At 37.5% G+C, this 23,828-nt stretch overlaps 1 protein-coding gene across 11 annotated transcripts in view; it reads right to left on the reverse strand.

Annotated features, from left to right (window-relative positions):
* PBRM1 (polybromo 1) overlaps window positions 1-23,828 on the reverse strand; it is a 64,578-nt gene that overhangs the window by 26,878 nt on the left and 13,872 nt on the right. For 8 of the 11 annotated variants that reach the window (XM_086470578.1, XM_086470577.1, XM_086470571.1 and 5 more), the window contains exons 12-19: window positions 19,947-20,163; window positions 10,933-11,074; window positions 10,249-10,346; window positions 6,652-6,928; window positions 5,459-5,564; window positions 3,541-4,183; window positions 2,477-2,688; window positions 1,130-1,315 (exon numbers count right to left, since the gene is read on the reverse strand). In XM_086470578.1, coding sequence (XP_086326704.1) covers window positions 1,130-1,315; window positions 2,477-2,688; window positions 3,541-4,183; window positions 5,459-5,564; window positions 6,652-6,928; window positions 10,249-10,346; window positions 10,933-11,074; window positions 19,947-20,163 — 1,881 coding nt within the window. Of the gene's footprint in view, window positions 1-1,121; window positions 1,316-2,476; window positions 2,689-3,540; window positions 4,184-5,458; window positions 5,565-6,651; window positions 6,929-10,248; window positions 10,347-10,932; window positions 11,075-19,946; window positions 20,164-23,828 lie in introns of all 11 variants that reach the window. The other 3 variants (XM_086470575.1, XM_086470579.1, XM_086470574.1) reach the window with 2 other exon arrangements.

Here is a 23,828-nt window from a genome sequence, read left to right on the forward strand (position 1 = left end):
CGAGTGAGCAGGACAGGCTATTAGGAGAACACATTTGATCTTGGCCACTCTCCGTAACTCATTCCACTCATCATACAGTCAGTGCATTAGGGGTGTCAAAGAACTAGTCTCTTTATCTGGCTATTATTTCCTGTTTATTCCCTTTATTATTTGGTTTAGACCTGTTGTATATGGACTTGTCTCGCCCATTTTTGAACCTGCTGACACAATCTGCCTCCACAAGCTCCTGGGGAAGCCAGAAGGCTCACTACCCACTGCATGAAAAAGTCAAACACTTCCATGTGTTTTTATCTGATTTATTAGTGTCAATGAGTGCCCTCTAACTCTAGTACTGCTGGATTTGTTGAATAGTATTTCTGCACTTACCTTATCTACCCAGTTCACGATTCTGCAAACCTTAATTATATCCTGCCTTACATTTCTGCTCTCCAAATTTAAGAGTCACGGTCTTTTTAATCTGTCCTTGTAACACACATTCTATCCGTTTAAAAAACAGCGCAAACAAAATGGTTAACTCCACTATACTCCACTACAGTTCTCAGCAACTGTAGTTTCCAGGATTGCTGAGAGTGCGCCATGCTTATCTGATACTCTTGACATATTTCTAGTCTTCCTTACACTTCAGAGAAGTACCTGCTGCAAACAGAAGGCATCACTGAAGAGAAAAAACAAAATAGTACTTGTTATGGCTTGATTTGGCCTAGGAAATGGAAGATTCAGCTCAATTCTGAAATTTAACAAAGACAAGTTCTGAAACTGAGTTGTTCTGTGGAACATTTGCAGTTAAACGTGCCCAACTGGTTCAGATTTCTCAGCACAGAAAAACCCCATGTGTTCTGTGCCTAAATTACAAGAAGCCCATCTGACTTAGAAAAACCTATTCTCTGGGATGCTTACAATTTGAGGGTAGGCAGAGATGAAAAACAAAAAAGCATGTGCTGATCCAAGAACTTTATATTTGCAATATTCTTTGGAACAAGGCAACTCAGAAACAAGAAAAATACTCAGCAGTCCACAGATACTTCTGCAAATAAAATAAACAACATCTACACAGAAGCAGCTCAAATTGGAAGTTTTAAATAGTAAGAAGTTTAACCATACTGTTTTCCTATAGCAAACACATCCTTACCAGCTGAATCTTCCCACAGCCTCTCAATACAGACTATGTGAGGTTGCAAGCTGGCTTCAGCAGGCTCCACATACACATAATCTCCTACATGGTACATGCTGTTCTTGAAGCTGCAATCCTGGCTGTAGGTCCGATGCAAGCTTGACAGCCCAGCTGATCCAGAAGAATCTTCACTCTTTTCAGCTTCTTATTTCAAGAATGGAAAAATAGAGATTAGCAATGGCACATTTCCACATTAGCCAAGATTACTGATATGAATGCCCTCACCCTTTGCTGAGTGCAGAAGTGAGACATGCAGAAATGCCACATGATACCTGATGTGTCCCTCTATCACTGACTTCCAGCGTGAAAGAAGGGTTTAAGTGTGTTTTGTGCTGCTAGTCTTTCTGCTACTGGTGCTGCTGAAGGCTGGGTTTCCCTTCTTAGCTGAATTTTATTGAGCCCTCCCAGTGAGTGAAGAGGAACTCAGTGACAGCACTGAGCTTAGAAGCCTTCAGAAAGGCACATTTTGCTTTCTTTAGGGTTTTTAGCTCTCTAAGGAAGACAGAAAAAGGGCATCATAGCTGTTGTCCCCTTATAATACTGAGCCTGGTTGGAACAAGCAGACTTTACTGCTGCTGACATCAGTGCTATGTGGGAAGATGAACCATATTAGAAAGACAATTCAAGGACAAAGACCTAATGGCTCTGCTCCCATCTGTGGAAAGGAGCGATTAGAGAGCTTTATTCATCCCCCTAGACATGCTCCATAATGATTATATAGACAGTTACAGACAGGAACTGCGAAACACAAAGGACCTTCACAGTAGGTTTTCGCCCTGCAAAATAGTGCAAGCCCATTCCTCTTCACACTTATGGTAGCCAAGTAGAAAGGCAAAAAGGTTTACTCAAATACCATTTTTTTTAGCAGCGTTAAAAGCATGATCATAAACACCACCAACAGCACATCAAGAAACCAGTATTTGTCAAAAAGGAAACGACTAAAAGGTCAATTTGAACAGCCACTGCTAAGTTTATTATCAACAGAAAGCTAATGTAAAAAAATACTCTTTTCTTTTGTAATATCCTTGAAACGATACTACTAATACCCCAATGTGTTCTGATTAAAGAGTTTACATAAGGTTAGTATCTACCTACATCCCCTTCTTAAAAGCTGTCCAGCCTGGCTGATAAGGATCAAAATAAAATAAACCTCTCATAACTTTAAAATACAAAACTCTTGGTGGACAACCAGACTATTAAGGTCCTTTCAGTAGGCAAAGCTGCAGCAACAGCAGGGAATACATCATATGCATAGGTACATTTTTCAATTAATACATTTACAATTAATGAAAAGAAAGTAGCTACCTCTCTTCTCCTCCTCTCTTTTGAGCTTATCCTCCTCTATTTCTTTGGGCAACTTTTCCTTCTTTTCCTTTTCTACATCATTATGAAGATGCTTGGTAGTATAGCTGAGAGCGGGTGACAGAAGAATCTCTCCATTCTTACAAAGTTCATCTCGAATTTTAATAAAGAACTGCTGAAGTTCAACTGCATCCTCGTAGATCTCTGAATCAGTTCTGTACAAAAATACGTGCAACAGGACAGAAACAGTTTGTGCAGAGTCAAACAGGATCCTAAACACATACTCATCAATAGCCACACTTAGGGATAAAGCTAAAGCTTCACTCTACCAATAGATTTCTGCTCTTACTCATAATAAGCAGCAGACGACACCGGCAAGTCATGCTCCATCTGCTACTCTGCTGTCAGTTTATATTATAGTTTATGCAAAACAGTATTTTTGTCTACACCAGTCCTGAAAGATCAGAAAAATCAAAGGTAACTAGTTGCAACTAAAACTACTTGCACTGGACCCCTCTTAACTTCTGAAAACTTAAGTAGTAGCAGTATCATTAACAAAACTGACTTATTTTTATTACCCATAGTCCTGATGGTAGACCTTCTCTCCTTCAGAGTCAAGACCTCACCTGCACATCCCAAGTACCCTACCTAATTCAAGTACAACACTGCAAGAAGTTACAAGTATTCATAGTTTTTGCAGAATATTACCTTAACTCATACAAATGTGATTGCTCCAAAAGAGTAATGTGCTAGTCAAGCAGTTAGTGAACAGCTCCTCCTCTTTGTTTTTTCAATTTGAAAGTTAAAAAAACCTGGTTTTCATGAGGCATGCCTTTGGAAGATTAATGTCAAAATTATCTCATGCCAGAAACCTAACTTTATCCTTCTTTTTAAATCAAAGTATACATTCCAGTAAAGACCTGACAGAGCTTTTGAGATTTAGTTTTCTAAACACCCACATCAAGAAAAGCAAACACTTTAAAAAAACCTTCAGTCTTTGTCTAATATTAACATGCAAAACTCACGTGATAAGACAAAGGATACCTGAAAAATATGGCTTCACTCACCTGTTCATTCTCCTTGCCCTCTCCAGTACCTCGAACATATTCTCCTGGAATAAGTCCAATCTTCTATAGCGATTATTTTCAACGTTTTTTCGGATAATATCAAAAGTCAGAGGAGGTTTATTTGGGAAGTTGGGATCAACAGCAGGAATCTCAGCTAAGGAATCACTGTAGCATCTACCCTCATCATCCTGGTGGCTCATAACAGATACAAAAAGGTTATGGATAAGTTCCTGAATCAGCAAAGTGACATTGGGCACATGAGAATCCTCATCTCCTTCTATTTCTCTCCGAGTTTCAAGCAAAACTTTGTGCAGGACCAGGGCATCTTTATAAATCAAAGACTCTGGCTCATTATATGTGCAAGCGTTATTGAACATCATTACAAAGTCCTCTACCATGGAATCTATATCCTGGTATTTATTTGCCATCATATGACTTCTGATCTTCTCCATGTCAACGGGCTTTTTAATGGTTACATAATAGTCAGGAAGTTCAGACCGAGATGGCAGCCTCAAGAAGATGGCGCTCAGTCGCCTGCCTCGTTTATCCGTGTAATTCTTAACTGCTTCATACACCTCATTCAATTTCTGCTGCATTGGAGTCATGTATTTCGATTTTTTAGGAGAAATGCCACTTTTTCTACCTAAGCAGAGAAAAAGAAAAAAAAAAATCATTACAAAACCAGAGCTTGCACACTTCTTTGTCCATCTCCTTTCCACTGGAGAATTACTTAGTGAAGAACCACTTTATGGTATGAGCAGAAGACTAACAACATGGAGCCCTTTCCTAGTTGCAGCTTGCTTTATTTTTCAAATTAATATTTTTTTTAAAAATGTTATTTTTAGCAAACACAGAATCATATGTTACTATATGGTCCACCTGGCGAAGGTCTCCTCAGACTCAGTCATGGAAAACATCATTTCCTACCTCATGTTATCAATAACTCCTCTAAATTCAGTTTGGTCTTACTATAGTGCTCTACATGAATTTCTCTCTACAGCCATTAAAAATCCAGTCAGCACAGGGTTTTTGCTATCACTAATATTAAGGATTCTAAATATTATCAGATGCCTTTATGACACGTTTATGCCAAATTAGAGAGGATTATTACAGATAAAATGTAAAATAAGGCCTCCCATGGGATTATCAATCAGATTAGCTTTCTGATTAATTCAGTATCTGTTACTGTACTGCAGTCTCTGCCTGTGAATTCTCTACTACCTGTACCTTACCTAAGAGCTACGCATTTCTATGTTTAAAAGGGCTGTGTGCAGTTAGTTTCCTTAAGCCTTTCTGTGCAATTTTGACCTTCTCAGTTTGCTATGTTCTGAACACATATTAAAGGAACGTAAGGTTTGAGCAGCAGCAAATCTAGTTTGTAAGGGCAACAGCTCTAGGAACAGACATAGTTGGAAATTTTGCTTCTGTGTTTTTCATGGCTTTCAGTAATTTTCCAAATAAAGCTCACATTTTTTTAATCATTCTGTGGAAATTCCAGACATTTGACCAGTGAAATTAAAAGCTTTACTCAGTTTTACTCAGAAGCACCTTACCTGTAAGCAAGCCCAGTAGCACACATTAAGTGCGCTAACGAAGTGTTACTGAGCACATAATGCAGCATCTTACATTCCGATAACACCACATGACTAAACGTGTCTTCCAACCATGCTAAAATTTTTTTTCTTCATTCTAAATTACTTTTCTTCAAAAACACTACATGCAACAACCAAATTCTATTATGTGCACATATAAACACACCATTGCTGTCGTCACAATTTTGAAAGTATAATTCTAGTTTGCATGTTGGTATAAATTTGCAGATCATGTCTTCTATTCTAAAAGGAAGATCTGTTAACTTGTATTGTTGGGTTTTCATACATGTTGAAATTAGACATAGGAATGTACGAGGTTGCCTTACTTAGCTTTAGTTTAGGGGATGCAACATCATCATCTTCAGCCAAGGGTCCCAGTTCTTTCCTTTTTTCTTTAAGGATCTTTTCCAGCATATGGGCATCGTTGTATACCTATTAATTAGTAAAGTAATCATAAAACAAAAAAAACAAAGTTTACTGTGTCTAGACTAGTTTAGAACTAGCCCCCAAGAAACATTTAAATGTTAGTTGGAAAAAGCTGAATGCAAACCCAAGTACTTAAGAGCTTATTTCTCAAATGTTCACCTTTAATAGACATACCAGTAAGCAGAATTGATGAACACTATCTAAATCAGGGAGATATAAATCTTGAATAAATTACCCAATTAAGCTGCATTTCTATACCAAAGACTACAAAATGGTAAGGTGCAGTTGTCTTATCAACTTCCTTATTAAACCATTCTGCTGGGCAATGAAAGATCTCTCGAAGTATTGTGATTCCAGCAAGGTACAAGGGACTAGAACAGTCCTCCTGGGTCTTCAAATCCAACCGCAGTAAATGCAACCTCATCATAAAGTCCTGTACAGTAGCTGATCAAGTTCCTCATTAGAAGCAGATGGAGGTTTCTTACCACCACCCTGTTGCACAACACCATGCTTGCAGCCTGAGAAACATCACAGTATAGAAACACCGTACAATGTATTTGTGAAGAAAAGCATATTCGTTTCAGACTGCTGTTCCTAGGCTAAACAAGTCAGGTCTTCTAGTCTGATCTTCCACACTCTCCACTTTCACGAAAACAAAGCTGGTTTCTTTCCAGCTAAGACAACCCTTCTCAAAGGTTCTCAGCTCCAAATCACATACTGATGACCGTTCACTGTGCAAATACTTTCACGCGATTAACTGAGGATGAACAATGAGAATTTAGTAACCAGCTTATTTTTTTAAAACATACTGGGAAACATTCAGCTGATATTCTTCACAGTGAAGGAACAAGTTCAGCTAACAGGAAATAAGTTTAACCTTCACATAGCAGCATGTTGTGTTTCATGTTCAAACAACTATACCAGAAGAAAGAATTTAAAATATCATCAGGAAGAAAAAGTCATATTTCTATTTTAGTTCAATAAATAATTATCATAAATAACATGAGTAATAGCCAAAGGTAAACCATCCTAACATAACTTATGTGTCTGCAAAGAAGCAGAGATAAGTGTGACTGCAGAATCAAAACAGTACCTGGGAGCCTTCCTCATTATAATGCCTTGCATTTCGGAACATGAGCTTCATGTCTTCAATCATGGCTTCTTCCCCTGTGTACTTATCATTGCGGATGTTGTGTTCTATCATTTTCAAGTCCATTGGCTCCAAGATAATTTTATAATAGTCTGGATAGTCCTTTTTGGATGGCTTAACCATAAACAGATCACAGAGCCGTCTGCCAGTGCCTGGTTCTCGAGCTTCCAGAACCGCATTGTATAAGATCTTCATTCGTTGCTTGCGTATATTCTTTTTACTGTCAGGTTAAGGAGAAGAACAAAAAAAGGAAAAGAATAAATGTCAGGGGCTCTTTTCCCCACTTCCAACACTAACACCAAAATGACGTTATCCTCTGCCATGAAAAAACACCTGCAACCGCCTAAACACACACAAGAAGTTCCACATTAGGACAGTGTACTAAAAACATAGGTCTATTTGCAAATAATGACAGCACCATAGGCTAAACAAGTCAGGTCTTCTAGTCTGATCTTCCAAACTCTCCACTTTCACGAAAACAAAGCTGGTTTCTTTCCAGCTAAGACAACCCTTCTCAAAGGTTCTCAGCTCCAAATCACATAGCAGTCTGCTAAATAAGCAGGAAACCAACTTTAAGATACGACTTTCCTCTCATTCACCTTAAGTTTAAGTGTTCCACAGAATAAAACAATAACTAGTTTTCAAAAGTGTGAAGGTCAAAAGGGGCTCTAAGCAGTTTCTAGCTGCAGAGAAAACAGATCAGTCAGGACTAGGCATCTCAATCCAGGACCTCAAGATCTAGTGCTAACAGGGAAAAACCCCTCAGGCAGTATCTTCTTCACTACCTCCCCTTAATACAGAATATCAAAGACCTGAGCTATTTATCTCAGAGTAATCTTCTTCACTACCTCCCCTTAATACAGAATATCAAAGACCTGAGCTATTTATCTCAGAGTAATCTTCTTCACTACCTCCCCTTAATACAGAATATCAAAGACCTGAGCTATTTATCTCAGAGCAATTCTGTATCTTCTTCAGTACTAGATACAAGGATACAAGGACATCAAGAATGTAATAAAGAAGGTCTGAATTGCTTAAATATCTGTCAACCACAGTCAAATGAAATTACAAGTCAATAAAGCTCACCAAAACTGCACATCCAGGTAGAAAACGGCCACGTACACGCTACCACCATGAACTTTATGTCATCCTATGTGTAGCTATTATGGTTCTCTCAAGAAATCTGACAGCACAACCAAGACACAGCTTATCAGGAAAACAGCTATGCACGGCTCCCTGTACATATACTACAAGATCTATAGGCAAATCAGATAACAGAGAGGAAATCTTATATTAATAATTTATAATGTCAGCTCAGATACCACAGCACTCTTAGAAATGGACTCTCTACAAAGCACTTCTAAACCGGCTTCCAAATTGCAATCTCTACAACACTTATTCAAGTAGTTACAACTTTGGCTATAGTATCTGTAAGGACAACAACAACAAAACTACCTTCATTTGCACAACTTGCTAGAAAGCAAACTGCATCACAAATTTTCCATCATCTAGATCTCTTCCTCCTACATTTAAAATATACCTAATCCAGCATAACCTCATGCCTCAGATATTTTGCTGACCTCACCAAGGAGCAAGAGATAACTAATGAAAATTAATGTCACAACATGTCAGAAAATTCAAAATGTATCTTCTATAGGTTAATTATCTTTTTTCTGTATTATCTTCACTGCTGGAAAATGTTAGTTAGTGGTTCACACTGGCAGATCAGCAATGCAGAGCAGAGACATGCTTCCGAGGTCTACATTTTAACATGTTTCCAAGTTTTAACATTTTGTTCGATTAAAGTAGGTAAAGCAAAACCAAAGCAGAAATAGTAAAAGGCCTGCCAATACTCAAGATTCAGGTCATGCATCCGATACATAAAAACGGGACATTTAAACGATTTTCTTCTGTGACACTATTATTTTCCCAACTGGATGAATTTTGCCTGGGTTCTTAGTTTCCTTCTTCAGCAACGTTTTGGATTTCCTCTCAGGCTTCGCTTCTGCTATCAGCAGCATTTCCAATCTTCTTTTACTTCCTATCATTCAGCAAGTGAAACTGATAACAAGTATTGAACTGACATCATCAAAAACATTTTCAGGTTCTCTTCAGCCATGAAGAAAATGAAATCACTTTGATTTCCCTTACCTATGAACACAACTTTTTCTCTTTTACTGTTCTTAGATGACAAGGCCTGACAGATTTTTTTTCTTTTAAGCATTTCAGTATTATCTTGCACAAGGTGACCAAAAGCTACATCGGGTTAAAAGGACACATGACAGTTTGACTTGCTCAATTAGGTTAATACTCTTTGAATCTGAAGATCACAAAACTAGTAATTTTTGCAATTTATTTCTTCCTGTTCTTTATTTGGTGCTCTGTCTTACCACCCCACTACATTTCTCCTTCCTACCATCCCTAGACTGCACCACCTCCTAAATCCACGTTAACAGTTTCTCTCTGCAGATTTTTTATGAGTGTACATTGTTGCACTTCCTTGATTGCTCTTAAGTGGATCTTTGCTGACGCTCTATTTCATTCCCTTCCCCCCTCCCAACTGCTGTTACTGTGACAAAAAAAAAGAACCAAAAATACAGGAAGCTGAAGGTTGTAATCAACACCAAAGAAAGATTATGAATTACAGTTTTACACTGGCAGTTCCTGCTATTGCAACAATATTATCAGAAGTTAGAACTTACTTTAAATTATAACACAAGGCAGACTAGTGAAACTATCCCTTGTTGGGGTGAAATGCATCACTCATTTTAATTACACCACAGCTATCACTCTTAAAGAATACTTTCCATAAACCACCATTATTGCTTACTAAAAGAGTATATTTTGAATAACTGTGAATTTTGTTTACGTTAAAATATCCAGAATAATCAACCTATTATACTCAGTTTATCTATCTGTCAAATACCTTCTTCAGCTCAGCTGCCAACAGGTGAGTAATAGAAGACTGCAAATTCAAAAGGGGGAGAGAAGCAGTCCTCTAGCATCAACAATGAAAACTCCTCAACCAGAGTTCAGGTCACGGAAAATAAAAATGTTTATGCCAGGAGACTTTACCAAATAAAAATATTTGTAGATTAATACTATAAACTTTCAAAAAATTTGTTCAACTATAGTGTTAGCTTTAATTATATTCTGAAATTGCCACCCAAACTACTAGCTGGAGAAGTAGTAGAAAAGAAGCAATAATTGCTAACAACCTGTGAAGACAGTCCACACATCAGACTAAAAAAAAACCAAACCACAAATAAAAATCCTGAAATCCACTGGCAAAATTACCTAACTCAGTGCAACTACAGTGCCCGTGCCACTTCCTGAAGTTATGTTGACAACTGCCCACTAATAGGCCAAAAAAGGAAAATAAAAATCAGCAAACAGTTTCAAATTAATTACAACCAACACTTAATAAGGTTAAGTTGCAGAACTACAAATCCTTACACAAAAAGCCATGACTGAATATTCTCTTTAACAAATAAAAGATGTAGCAAAGTCATGGTCTGCAGGAACTACAGAAGTACATACCTTTTTCTTTTTGAGCTTCCGGTATCAGATGTAGCAGAAGAAATCATACTGTCCCCATCCTCAATGTCATCTCTCCTAGCAAGCTCCTTCTTCTTTGCCTGAAAAAAGAACAAATCCCTGAAGCCAAACTCACTGCTGGACATTTCCAAAACAGTATTAAACATCAGAACAGATCAGATGCACAAAGAAAGGTGTAACTAAGGATTTTGAGACTAAATCACCATCAAAATATTTCCAGTGATGTATTTAATATAAGATGGCCAACATAAAACAGCAGTATAATTCTTTTTAACTGTCAGAAAAAGTATTTGAGGAACCAATTTGAAAACAATGCCATTTCAGACTGGAGCATGTAGCTGGAACACTTCATGAAATTTGAAGCACTTTAGCATCTTCCAATTACCTGAAAACCCTAAAAAAACCCCACATCATCAATTTTCTTGCAACTTAATTGGGTTAAGAGTCATAGTAAGGAATAACAGTGACCAAAAAAAAATCACAGAAGGCAGCAGGTGTGCTGAAGAAAAATCACCCTATGATGCTCTTCATTCCCATACTTCCCCCTAAGCAAGAAAATGATACTCCAAATACAGGTCTAGTTAAAAAATATTTTTGAAAAATATTTATTAGGGAAATAAATTAATGTATGAAGTTATATCCTTTTCACTGTTCTACTACACATACCTGCATAACCTGCTGCATTTTCAGTACTCTTTTATAGATAGCAGAATTGGGAACATTGTAGCGCTTGGCATTTTCAAACATCAAGTTCAGATCTGCCTCCAGCTGATCTAAAGTTTCATATTCATGGTTCTTCAGTTTGGTTCTGCAAAAAAGAAATACCAATCAGATATTTCACAAGTTACACATTGCAAAACAGTTCTTTAATATCTTCGTTTTCATGGTAAATCAATATCCAAAGAGCTCTAATTACAGGAACGTGTTTTCTTTTTCTGATGCTGCAGTAACATCTTCCAGTTGTAACTATATTAGGGAAACATCTGCTCTTAAAGAATGATTTCAATAATTCTGAAAGCTGCTCTCCTGAAAGTTGTGCAGAGTGAAGTCCTATTTTCATACTCGGACAAGATGCGGTACAGATAAGGCAGAAGCACAACATGCTGAGACTACTCCAGTACACCTCAGCTGTGACCTGTAGGGCCTGGGTATGATGTCAATGTGATGGGTTAGCTCTGCACAGCCATGAACACTGCCTTCCCTACACATCAATTCCACTCATCTTCAGTGAGAGCCAAAAGTGCCCAACACCTCTCATGTTAACCCCCTCCAATTTTTGCCTTCTCTTAAAACCACCCGGTTGCTGATTGCTGCTACCCACAAAGTGCACTTCATGTGAAAACAGTTAGAAAAGCACTAAAGACAAAGAAACAGTCATCATTTTTCATATGCTAAACAGATGAATCAGTGCACTAAGTTTGCCAATAACTTAATGTGCTTTTTCGTATTTCCTTGCACAAGCGGTGAAAGTTCTAGCCAACTTTTTTAAACCTTCCAACACCTCATTAAACACAACAGAAAACAGTAATCTGCAACAACACACAAAACAAACACTATCACAACTGCAAAAGGCACTCATCCTCCTTCCTTTCTCACCTGCTTGCCTGTCACATCCACCAGTTATGTACCACCTTTAAACCTAGTCTGGTTTCTACAGCACCTAGCTGAACACGAACCTGCCTGATAGAGCATAAGCACTACCACAAAATAAATTTAATATAGTATCTTTTAGTCCCAAGCCTTACCTGTCAATGTGACCTTACAGCTGAACCAGCAAACAAAGAGTAACGTGTTCAACTTGTGTTAAACAGGACTCTTCACTAGTCAGCCAAGGGTGAGGAAGTCACGGCTGGATTAAATGTGGCACAGAGCTGAAACTGCTATAAAAACTACTGAGATGTGCACATGTGTCTATAAAGCTGTCATAAGCAAAATACATTTTCCCAGAAACATCCAACTAACTGCATGTTGCCAGGATGGCAGCTGCATGTGCTTCACTGAAATAGAGTGTGTTTCTTTTTAATTTCTTTCAGATCTGAAGAACTCTTGCACCCTCAAAGACTATGAGAAAAGCAAAAAACCAATTTTTGACAGATATTCTAAATGTAAGATCTGGAGAAAATTACTTGTTCATGTATCTTTTTTAAGACATCACTATCTTGCAAACCTTTATGCATTTTTTTAAAATTATTTTTAATGTTTCCAACTGAAGCAACAGATAAACAAGAAGTTTTCCTGTCAGCTTCGCTCACTTTGCAATTCCAAAAAAAGGAGAGTTACCAATATAATTTTCATGAGATTATTAATTGTATGTTTTACTAAAAACAAATACACACATACCAAAGCAAAAGAGTTTGGGTACCAATTAAATTGTCATGAAGAAATGGCAAAGTCAGCCTCCATTTCTACCTTGTAAAACCCCAGCAACAATTATTTGCATATGTTAAGGAATATGTGAATGGTATTAAAAGTCAATAAAAAACAAAATAAAAAGCCCATTAAATTCAGGATTATTTTGCCCTAAACCACTAGCATATGATGCATAGGCTTATAAATACTGAACATGTAAATGCTGAGTCTACTTCATGCTCTTGCCACTGTCTGGTAGCAAACACTAAAGGCCACCTTACATCTCCTCCAGCTAATCCAAACACTCTCTGGTACAGAAAGCAAACTGCACAATCTATAGAGTAAAATGTATGTAATCAATTCATGTAGTCCAACAAAAATATTGACAAGCAATTACAGGACTTCAGCACACAAACACTTGCTGTTGTTACAAAAGCTAGCACATCATTAAGAGAATACTCAAGGAAACACGGAATAGAAAAAACTCGCATCAAAACCCCAGCTAATTAGTTCACATTTATCAAAAACATCAAAAGTGAGTTTTATTTTTTCAAAACAGAATTATTTAAGAACATGACAATTTGTCAAGGCACATACGGCAATTAAGTGTGTAAACAAGCAGTAATATCCTTATTTGGTGATGTTATTACAGATGTTTATAGATTCAAAACTTTCAAAGGATTAATGGAAAACAAAAATAATGTCTAAAGGCAATTCTGCATCTTAGAAAAAGCTACTCAAGTCAGCTAAAGTACTTTAGAACTTTAGAACTAACAACATTAAAAAAAAAAAAAAAAGGAAGCAAGTTCTGTATAGAAGTCAATTAAAGAGCAGCACTGGAGAGAAATGCTGACCAACAGACTATTTTCTCCCCCTGGATCTAGATGGTGTTAGCCATTTCCAAGTGACAACTCATACTGACAAATTTGCAGAATTAGGCTCTAACTAGGGATCTAATAAAGTGAAGACTACCACAACTACCTTAGACTTGAATACTAATACTTAAGACAAATGCCTAAAATGTCTCAATGCTTTTTACTGATAAAGACAACTTCTAGAGGACAAGGAATCATGGTTCAGAAATCGTAACAACCAAGCAGGGATATAGTCCTCTCAAGCTCTACCCTGTAGTTCAACCTCTTGCAAGTAATCAAGTCTGCATGCAATATTCCTGCTTTTCAACTCCTGGCTCAAATTTTGCTTAAATATTAGTAGCATGTAGTTTATAAACATTCTTGTGCAACTCTGGCATGTTTCCCTTCTTCCAGAGATCTAAAACAAGTTTTGAGAGACTGGACAGCAGTAAGAATAAAAACTGTAGAAGTTCCTAGTCTTCCAATTAATTTACTAAATTAGAATTACAGAATTGCAAGTTCACATACATATATACACACACCCCCCACACACTAAAGGACTACATCTTAATTGAAGGACCACTTCTTCAATTCAAATTGTTTCTCCCTACTATCACTTGGTGGTACTCCTCTTTATTTGGAGTTGTTCTGTATCCAACTTAAAGCTGCCCTGAAAGAATCACTGAAGGTCTAAGATTACACTGACTAAAAAAACTCAACATCGACCATCCTCCTGAGACATTAAAGCCAACAGACAACTCTATACCCTTATCATCTGTAGGTGACCTATGTAGAATCTATGAAGTAACACTGTCAGCATGATACTATAAATCAGATTTACTGATTAGTAACATATCCTGATTCTGATCAATCAAATTCTGTATGTTTAGGCACCAGTTTTATCAAGCTGAGGAACACGGGAATTTGCCATATCCTTTGAAGCAGAACAAATTCAAAGCAAGCTGCAGGTAGAACAAGCAAGGCAATAGTGTTTCATAGGGAATATATCCTGCCTGCAACAATTTTCTTTTTACAGAAAGAGAATTCTAAATTGGTCCTGTAGAATTTCATGATATGGCCACTTGATAGTAACAAATCTGGGATTTGCTTTCCCTCTCCTCCCAGAGACAGACAGGTAGCTCATGCAGAGCCTGGAACACCACTATCACATGCTTCATCTAAAAATATACCACTTGCTCCACATAGTCTTGGTATACCACACTAGCTTCATCTGTGTGTACTTAGGCAGTGACCTATGCACATTACAATGCAGCAGTCTAACCCTGAGGCACCAAAAAGCAGAAAAAACATATGAAGTTGCCATTAGTCTTAAATATAACATTCTACGTGCACTGATTCTCTGCTCTCTCAAGACCCTGTAGAAACACAATCTTTAAGCTGATGGAGAAGGTGAGGACCCTGACAGTAGCTCACAAGTGAAAAAAAAGCAGATTAATTATATCTTACTCCTTTAAATCTTAACCTACAGCAAGAAGAGGAAGAGGAAACACTGTCTTAAAAAGGAAGGATGACCTATCATTCAAATTATTTTACCAGGAAATAAAATCTTGCTTCTATCAGCATTTGTTTATCCACAACCAAATAATCAAGGTGCAGGCCATCTGATTTTAAGGAAACAACCTACACTCACAGTTGTATTCATGAAAGGCCTGACAACAAAAAAAATCAAGACTTAGCCTGTATGGTTTGGAAAGATAAGACAGCTTCCAACCACATACATGAAGAATGAAAAATGCATAGGCACAAAAGTAACCCTGTTCTAGTCTGCAAATAACCTCCTACCTTACCACCCTCTACAATGCACTTGCTGTCAGCAAATGATAAGATGATTAATTAAGGTTATTCACAGAAGTACTTTGAACAGATTTAGTTACTCAAATTCAGCAGAACTCGAGTATCATGCCTTTTCTGGATTCAGAGTATGAAATGCAGCTTCACAACAAATTTTTAAAAAGTCATTTGCCCAATCTTGGAAGGAAAGAATAACACCGGTCTATTTCGCAAAGCACGGCTAAAACTAACCAAATCCATGGCTCTATAGAAAGTCACTGCCAACATAATATAAACTAAACTTACACACTAGAAACCAAGAGAAATTTCTGTGAAATTATTGACAGTGATACAATTGTACCCGAAAGCATGAGTAAGAATATCCATTTAAACATAATGACTTTTGCAAAACGACGAAAAAAAATAGTTTAAAAGGCAGGCTACAGTTTCATAAGGCCACTAAGCCTAAAACAACACTGCTTTGACATTTAATTTGGTCAAAATCAGAATAGTGATTAAAAAAACATACAATAAGCTGGCACCCAACTTCCTAACAACTCTACTGGAAACTCATCAGCCCTTCCAGATGGAATAGCTGAAAGAACTGAAGACAAGAGACATATTCTCTCCATATAATCATATAATCTAATATATTATACACACACTATGCCTAAAAAATTCTTAGGAAAAAAACCCTCAAACACACAGCTAAAAACAGTTATCATGTAACTTCTTTTCTTTTATTCAGAAATTATGGAGTGTTAGTCCTGCCTCTTTAGGAAAAAAAATCCAGTTAACAAAGAATGCATGCGATCACGAAAGGTATTTGACAAATGTCCTATTGAGGAATGACAGTCGTCATCTTATAAAGTACGTCGGGCACCTTGTTTATTTGAACCTGTGATTTCATAAGGGCCTTATGTACAACATGAACTGAAAGTACTTGCTAAGGTAGAAAAAGTGGTTAGACAGAAGATTTTAAAAATGTGCAATATTCAACAAATATTAAGTTATATTAAGTGAAAAAAGGAATGAAAGAACAGCTAAATCTCAGATGAAGTGAAAATTTACAAAGTATTCTAAATATCACAGAGACATCATCTTCTCTGTGGAGAATGTTTTCCCAACTGGCTTATTCAAAAATTAAGCAAACTGAAACACGGTGACATTAGTTTTCCAAAGTCAATGTAATAATAAAATCTTAATGTAAATTTTACTTTTTAAAAATTTTTTTAATTAAGGAACTTAATTTGTAATGGGCTTAAGCTCTGTTATTTAGAAAAAGAAAAAAAAATAAAATTCTCTGAACCAATCAGGCTTTAATCCAGACAGCAGTCTCTATTACTTCAGGACAAGTTTCACTCCTTTATTTGCCAAATTACTAGAAGTGGCTAAATTATATGGCAAAATACGTTTAACCAGATGATCGTGTACATTGTAAGTTCAACTCTAATTAATAATTAATCCAAAGGCAACAAGAGCCACCACAAATCTCACAGTTTCAGGAGAACCTCAACACATCCCAGTGCAGTGAAATGTAACACTTAGATTCCCTTGTCGCAGACCATTATCCAAAACGATGCACATTTGTAAGTAAAATGCATTTCAAATCCTCAAATAGCAGACATCACAGAAAACCAACCACGTTTTACACTAGATCCATGCATTTTTTTAAACCTCAACTATAACCCTAGCTTCCTGGAGCGCAAGACACTGGGGCATGCCAATGAAGATACTGATTTCAGTGCCCGTGCACTCACTCCACTCTCACAGTTGTTTTAGGAGAGAACTGCTGCCAGGGAGTGCTTCCCTCCTCTGGTGTAGAAAAGGCTGACCCACTTGCCTTAGGGATCATACTGACTAAGACTGCAAAAATTAATAAGGAACACAGTTCTTGTAAGCATGCCAGGATGTAGCACTTATGTACTGGGTAAACGAACACAGTCTCCTGCATTATTTCCCGACTATTCCTCCAGTCGTTTATAATTACAGAATGACTTTTCACTAGCAATGTTAAGTTTGTAAAATAACCTCCACACCATGCACTTTTACCACACCTGAAAGTCACAGCCTTCACAGAGTCACACCTTCCTTTTTAAATAGGATATTTTTGTTCTACAGCTCTGAGTTTTCTCCTGTTTGAGGCAGGGGAGTCTCATCAGTGTGTGTATGAATACGTGGTGGGAGGGAATGAAGAGGGAGCCAGACTCATCTCAGCTGTGCCTACTGACAGGGCAGGAGGTAATGGAAACAAATTGAAACACAAGAAAAAAAACCCCAAAGCTTCTTTTTTTTAATTTTATTTTTACTGTGAGGGTGGTCAAATGCTGGCACTAGTTGCCCAAGGAGGTTGTGGAGTCTCTGTCTATGGAGACATTCAAAACCTGACTGGATATAGCCCTGGGCAACTGGCTCTGGGTGACACTGCTATAGCCAGGGGTTGGACTGGATGGTCTCCCTTCTGACCTCAGCTATTCTGTGATTCTGTAAAGAGCAAGTCAGGAGGAAACCAGCAGAAAAGCCATCAGCAGGATTACCTCCAATATCCAGGAACAGCTCGGGATCAGCACTCAACTCATAATGTTTGTAAAGTGATTGAGAGGCTGGGACAGGTATAATGCACATCTCATTAAAACAAAATGTACCCATACTCTCCCTCCAGAAATCATATATTATTTTGTAAGGCTTTTCCTGCATTTAACACAGACAAACTCCTGAAATACGACTAGCTGTAAAATTTGCAACGGCCACACGTTTCACAGTTCACTCCGGCAGGATAGACTAGGTAGCCAGATGCCAAAATGAAACAGATATGAGACAGGAATGCCAAGTTTTACTCCAACACCTTCAACTTCTCACTAGGACAATTAACTTTTCTGTCCCCATCTGTGAACAGAAGATATGCTCTTTGCACGTACATCGCAAAAAAAATCAAAACCCACAAAACACAAAAAACCCACCACCACAAAAAAAAACCCTAACAAACCAAACCACAAAAAAACTCCACCCCCAATGAGTGGCAGTTTTGAATACCTAAAGACATACTTGCGATATCAGTAAAACCATGCTGGCTTCAGTTTTCCCTAAAGCACATCAAGTAAGTAAACATATGCATGACTTCAAGTCTTTTTAGGTATAGTAAGAAGTGAAGATTATGTGGTAATTCGAAGAAGAGTTGAACTTCAGAATTTGCTAAAAGAAGCTGGACTATTACAAATACTGTACTTTACCTTGTGAGCTACAAACACTATTTCTAAAAACACTGTCTGTCTCTATTTTCTAAGCTCTCAGTCAGTAAGATTAGTCATTTTTTTCTACAGTTCTTCGTATGTTTGTGTGTAATTTCTGTACTGTTCACATAGCCAGATGCAACCTGCCTACACTGTAAGTAAAGCAGAAATGCAGCTGCCTCCCTATGGCAAATTATTTGTCCTGTAACTGAAATCAAGTGTATTTTTAATGGAAGGTCTCTCCCAATTAAATCCGTTTATGCATAATTTGAGCCGATCCTCTGGTACATTCAGACAAAGAGCTTCCTGTCAACTGCCAATGATTTTTCTCAATTTCACCTATTTTTTTTTCCCCATGGAGTACATTTTGTGCTTTGTTCAACACAAGACACTTTCTTTGCCAAGCCAACAGCTGTACTAAGACATAAGAAAAAATGCTTTAAAGCCACTGATGGCCAGATAACCAGTGTGGCAGCTCCATACTTGCTCCCCAGCACATGCAGAACACCCTCCGACAGGTTAATAAATAAAAAAATAAAAACAGCTTTGTTACTTTCTGATTTAACAAAGACACTGCTTATTCAACAATTATACCAAGTCTAGTAGATCATACTGTGGTATGACTAAAATTTATAGATGTATGCATCAGAGTGGATTACAAACACATGAACAGCGTTAGGGTCCAGTCATTCACTAAATCTGGAGGACCAGCTCTCCTGCAGTGTAGCTCGGGCAGGGACTGAAGCCCCAGGAGGCCAGGGCCACCCAAGGCTGGTCAGTGCCATTAAGGTCTATTAATGAACTCAGGACCCTGGCACATATCTGTCATATTAGCTTATCCTGGACCACTAAAGAAAGATATTGCTTACTCCTTTTCACTCAGGTTTTTAGTCTGACAACTGCACTCTAGCAGTTGACGAACCTTTCATGGCTCACAGATTTATAAATGGTGTACTGCTTACTTCAGTCCAGACATCACAATCCATACTACCTCATGAATGAAAATAATTATTCTCCACAGTTATACTGTGACCTAGACAAAAGGAATGTAATTGCAACTATCTTTCTACAACTTGCATTGCTGAAGACTATTAATTTAAAAAATATGGCAGTAAGAGGTAACCAAGCCATCAAGGTCAAGGAAAGAGAATAATGGGGTGTTCTGCAGAAGCTTTCACCTCTGCTGCCCATCTAGCCTTCAGAATTATTGATATGCCAACCTTTCAGGCACATTACAAACGAAACTCCATGGAAAATAAACCCAACGGCAGTCATCTACGAAAGATGACCAAAAGGCTGATGCAGACCGAGTTGAAACAAGAAGCAATCAAATGTAGAGGAAAGATGGTATACACTGCATCAGGTATCGACAACTTGACCACAAGATAGGATTCTGGAAATAAAAGAAACCCTTGAATAGTTTCCCACCAGATGCAGTTTCATTCTGTTTTCTTACCTGATCTGCTGCAATGAAATAGGTGCTTTAATTTGCTGATAATAATCAGGATACTTTTTCTTGGAAGGCAAGTGGAAAAAGGGTTCAGATATGAGCTGGCCCTGATTATTTCTGCAACTTCTAACTGTGTCATAAAGCTGATATAAAGGATTAGAAGTGTCCATGAAGGAAGTAATGCTCTCGGCTTCGGATTCTCCCTCTTCATAACGAGCAGCAGCTGCATAGAGAGAAAGGAAAAATGGGAAACTAAGCAGGACAAATCAGAGTAGGGTTTTTTGGTTGACTTTTCAAATGGATAAAGATCTAAACCAGAAGAAAAGGCAGTCCCTCAATCGAGGGTGTTCAGCCACTTTGAGTCAGATTCATACCTCAGAACAGAACACCACATATATACCTTATAAGCCTCAAACTGACAAAAATAGCACTTTATGTAGGTATTGCAATCTCTCTTATCAGATGAGATTTCAGTTCCAACACTAGCAATACACCCTTGCCACCTACAAGCGCTGAAAAGTGTTTATATATGAGACTACGTAACAGGACTATTCAACTACACACTACCTATACAACAGCCACATCCTTATTTACCCATCAAATCATTAGTAACAGTATTTGTGCCAAATACATTTGTATATTGAACAACTGCCATTCTGCTATCTGACAAAAGCTCACTACAAGAATACAAACTGACAAACCATGTCTGGAATTTTCAAAAGTGCCTAGCCAGTTAAGCAAAATGGCCTCATTAAAAATGAATTTTTGCATATATATATATATATAAAAGGCAACTCCAAAATTTCTATAACCCTTTAAACCATATTAATCATAGCTCAATTCAAAAACTGTGAAGCTTAGCAGAAAAAAATGGCACTGAGGCTTGAAGGTACACTTCTAATATATGCACCAAAATGAAGGAGAAATAAATATTTTAGAATTATATAATTAGCATAAACATTTCACAACAAAGTATTTTCAAATTTTCAGGAAACTTTTCTAGTTACTTGTACGAAGCATATATTGTTCTTCAGGATTAGGATGAATGAAAGAAATGCTATGAAGAACCAGCATTCACTGCAGATAAAATTAGGAGAAACATTACATGAGCAACAGAATTGCAACAGGAACGAAAAAACACTGGTAGCAGAAATATAGGATGGGAAGCAATAAATGGCCAACCCTTCCACACTCCTCAGTAACACAAACGGTGTTATTTGTACCTTGCAGACAGGCATAACATAAAATCTATGTGGTTTTGCACATACTAGAGTTAAATTATTCACCCTTTTTCTCCTCTTATGAGTTGAAGTTTGAAGGAAAGCTTGGCAGATGACACACTGGGTAATTCAGTTACACAAAAGACAGTTCTCTTAACACTTACGCCAAGTTTCCAGCTGGCATTTTCATTATTGCTCAGTGGAGGCTGGCAATGTTTCAAGCTTTCTATCCAAGTTCAGTAAAGACATATTGAAACGATGACAAAGCCAGGGGACGCTCTAACTGCATAACAACATAGTACTATCATTCTTCCTCTACAGTCTAACATTGCAGATCTGTGTGAGTGTGTGACATATGAGACCTACCAGACAATTTAGATGCAAGCTAAAACACAAGCAGACCTCAGTAGAAATGCAAACACATCATGAAGATGTTCATTACTGTTTCAGGGAACACACTCAACATTATCTTAATATGCATCTGTACGCCTATCAGCACCACTTAATGGCCTACCATCTACTATGCAGTAGCTGGAGCTGGACAGAGTAACTCAGGTAGAAACAAAAGATTGGAGATAGCACTGCGTTTTCTTTAACCCACCTAACACATCAACCTGAACAGGGAGATAAATGCTCATAGCTAAGAGAATGCTGTCAGGTAAAGGAAGTTTCCAAAATAGATTATGCAGCAAAATACTGTCTTTGGTTTTGTTTACTCAAACAGTTCCATTCTGAGTGCTAAACAGAATAGAAAAAGCAGAGCTTGTTTTTATGAAAGAGAAAAAATAACAAACTTGTCAAGTATATTGCTGTTCTCTGACACATGGCAGTCAGCAACAAAGCAGTTCAATATCCTAAATAAGAAATGTACTTCCTTTGTATTAAAAGTAAACACAAGGCATTTCCTAAAATAAAAATTAAACAGGCATCTAAAGGAAAGTGTTTACATAATATTGTAATACAGCTATAAACATTTTCATTACGCGTATATTCTTTAAAAGCAATGTATCAAATATTATAAATTCTTACATATTCAGAAAACGATAGTGTTCTCCTAATGTGAAACCTGTTATCTTAAGAACCAAAGAATGTATTATTTGGATCAGAAAACAGAAAAATCCGTATTTTGCAACGGAGCAAAGAATCTCATGCAAGACTAAATTCTTCACTATGCAGTAGCACCAGGTCCCATATTCCTACCAAGTGCACACTGGCAGTGGAGTGTAACAGTCAGTTACCCCTCTTTCATGCAGCTGTTACCACAACTCCGTTAGCAGATACAGGAAAAGACAAACCCACAGTAAACCATAACCACAAAATATGCACCATTCAACAGCCCCAAACAAAATGTATTTCCTGCTGTTCATTCCATACCACAGTGACTGCTTCCTAATGAAGGGATAGCTTCATAATGAAGTAATCTTAAATTGACTTCACTGTGAAAGGAGGAAGCCATCTAATTTACAACCAGAACTGAGCTTTATTATCAGATATAAATGCCTATATCATAGACATGTACTCCTACTCAATGACGAGGCAGAAAAAGAGAAGAGTATTTCAATGTGTATGAAAGAAAACTAGTCTTTACTCAGTAAGTGATTTGCTGTAAACACTGTCTCCTCTGTGGTCCCAAAGCACCTAGACAACAGTGAATGCTCAAAGTCTAACTGAAGATAGATGCTAGCAAAACCAAAAGCAGCATCCAGTCTTAAAACATTTATAAATGAAATAATAATAAACAAAATAGCTTTGTTTACAAAACAAAATACTTATAAATAAGTAATACATAATAACCATCTATGCCTGCCTTTACAGAATTATAATGAGGAGCAAGGGAGCTGCAGAAGCTGCTAATGTCCTAGTACATTTGAGCTGGAAATCTTCTACAAGCTCCATCACACGACACCCTCTGAAACTGAGGATAAACTTGAAATTCAAAACAGATACTGTTCATTGCTTAGGCAACTGCTACAATGTAAGAAGCTCATAAAGATTCAGTTCTCTGTATCAAGGAGAACGTTCTCTTAATGTTCAGTCATGCAGCCTAGTTCTCATTTATTTTAACGAGTGTTACAGGAAGGAAAAAAGATGAGATACTAGAGCAACTAATAAAAAGACCACTTGGTTTAAATAAAAATCTTTTTCATCCTGAGACTGAAAGCACAGGGATGTCCAAGCAGTATGTTGGAGGGACCAAAATCTTATGGGCGACAGAGGCCTGCCAAAAATATTGACATTGCCTGTTGGATGAATGCAATAGAGATAGGAGAGCTTCAACAGCAGCACGGCAAAAGTCTCAGGTGCATACTTCTCAGGTGCCATGAAAATTACAATGTCCATAGTAAAGGTGGCACCCGAAAGCGGTTATATCACTTCAAGAATTTAAATCACATGAAGACATATAAAGGTATGCGATTTTACAGAATTACAATTTGCAAAAATAGCAGCTACAATCACGCTGAACCAAGCTAAATACTCCTCACATCTCCCAGAAAGCAGCAGCTCTGGAGCAATACCTGAACCCTGGGCTATCCAGGAATAAAAATGCTTTTGCTTGTACCAAGATTTAAAATGATCCAAGAAATTCTACAGCATATCCATCCACTGGAAAACATTGCTGAGTACAATTCAATTACCAAGTGTGACATAAATGCCCCAAAAATATATT

Source organism: Leptosomus discolor, chromosome 9, assembly GCF_034619465.1.
Source record: "Leptosomus discolor isolate bLepDis1 chromosome 9, bLepDis1.hap2, whole genome shotgun sequence".
Taxonomy (NCBI): Eukaryota; Metazoa; Chordata; class Aves; order Leptosomiformes; family Leptosomidae; genus Leptosomus; species Leptosomus discolor.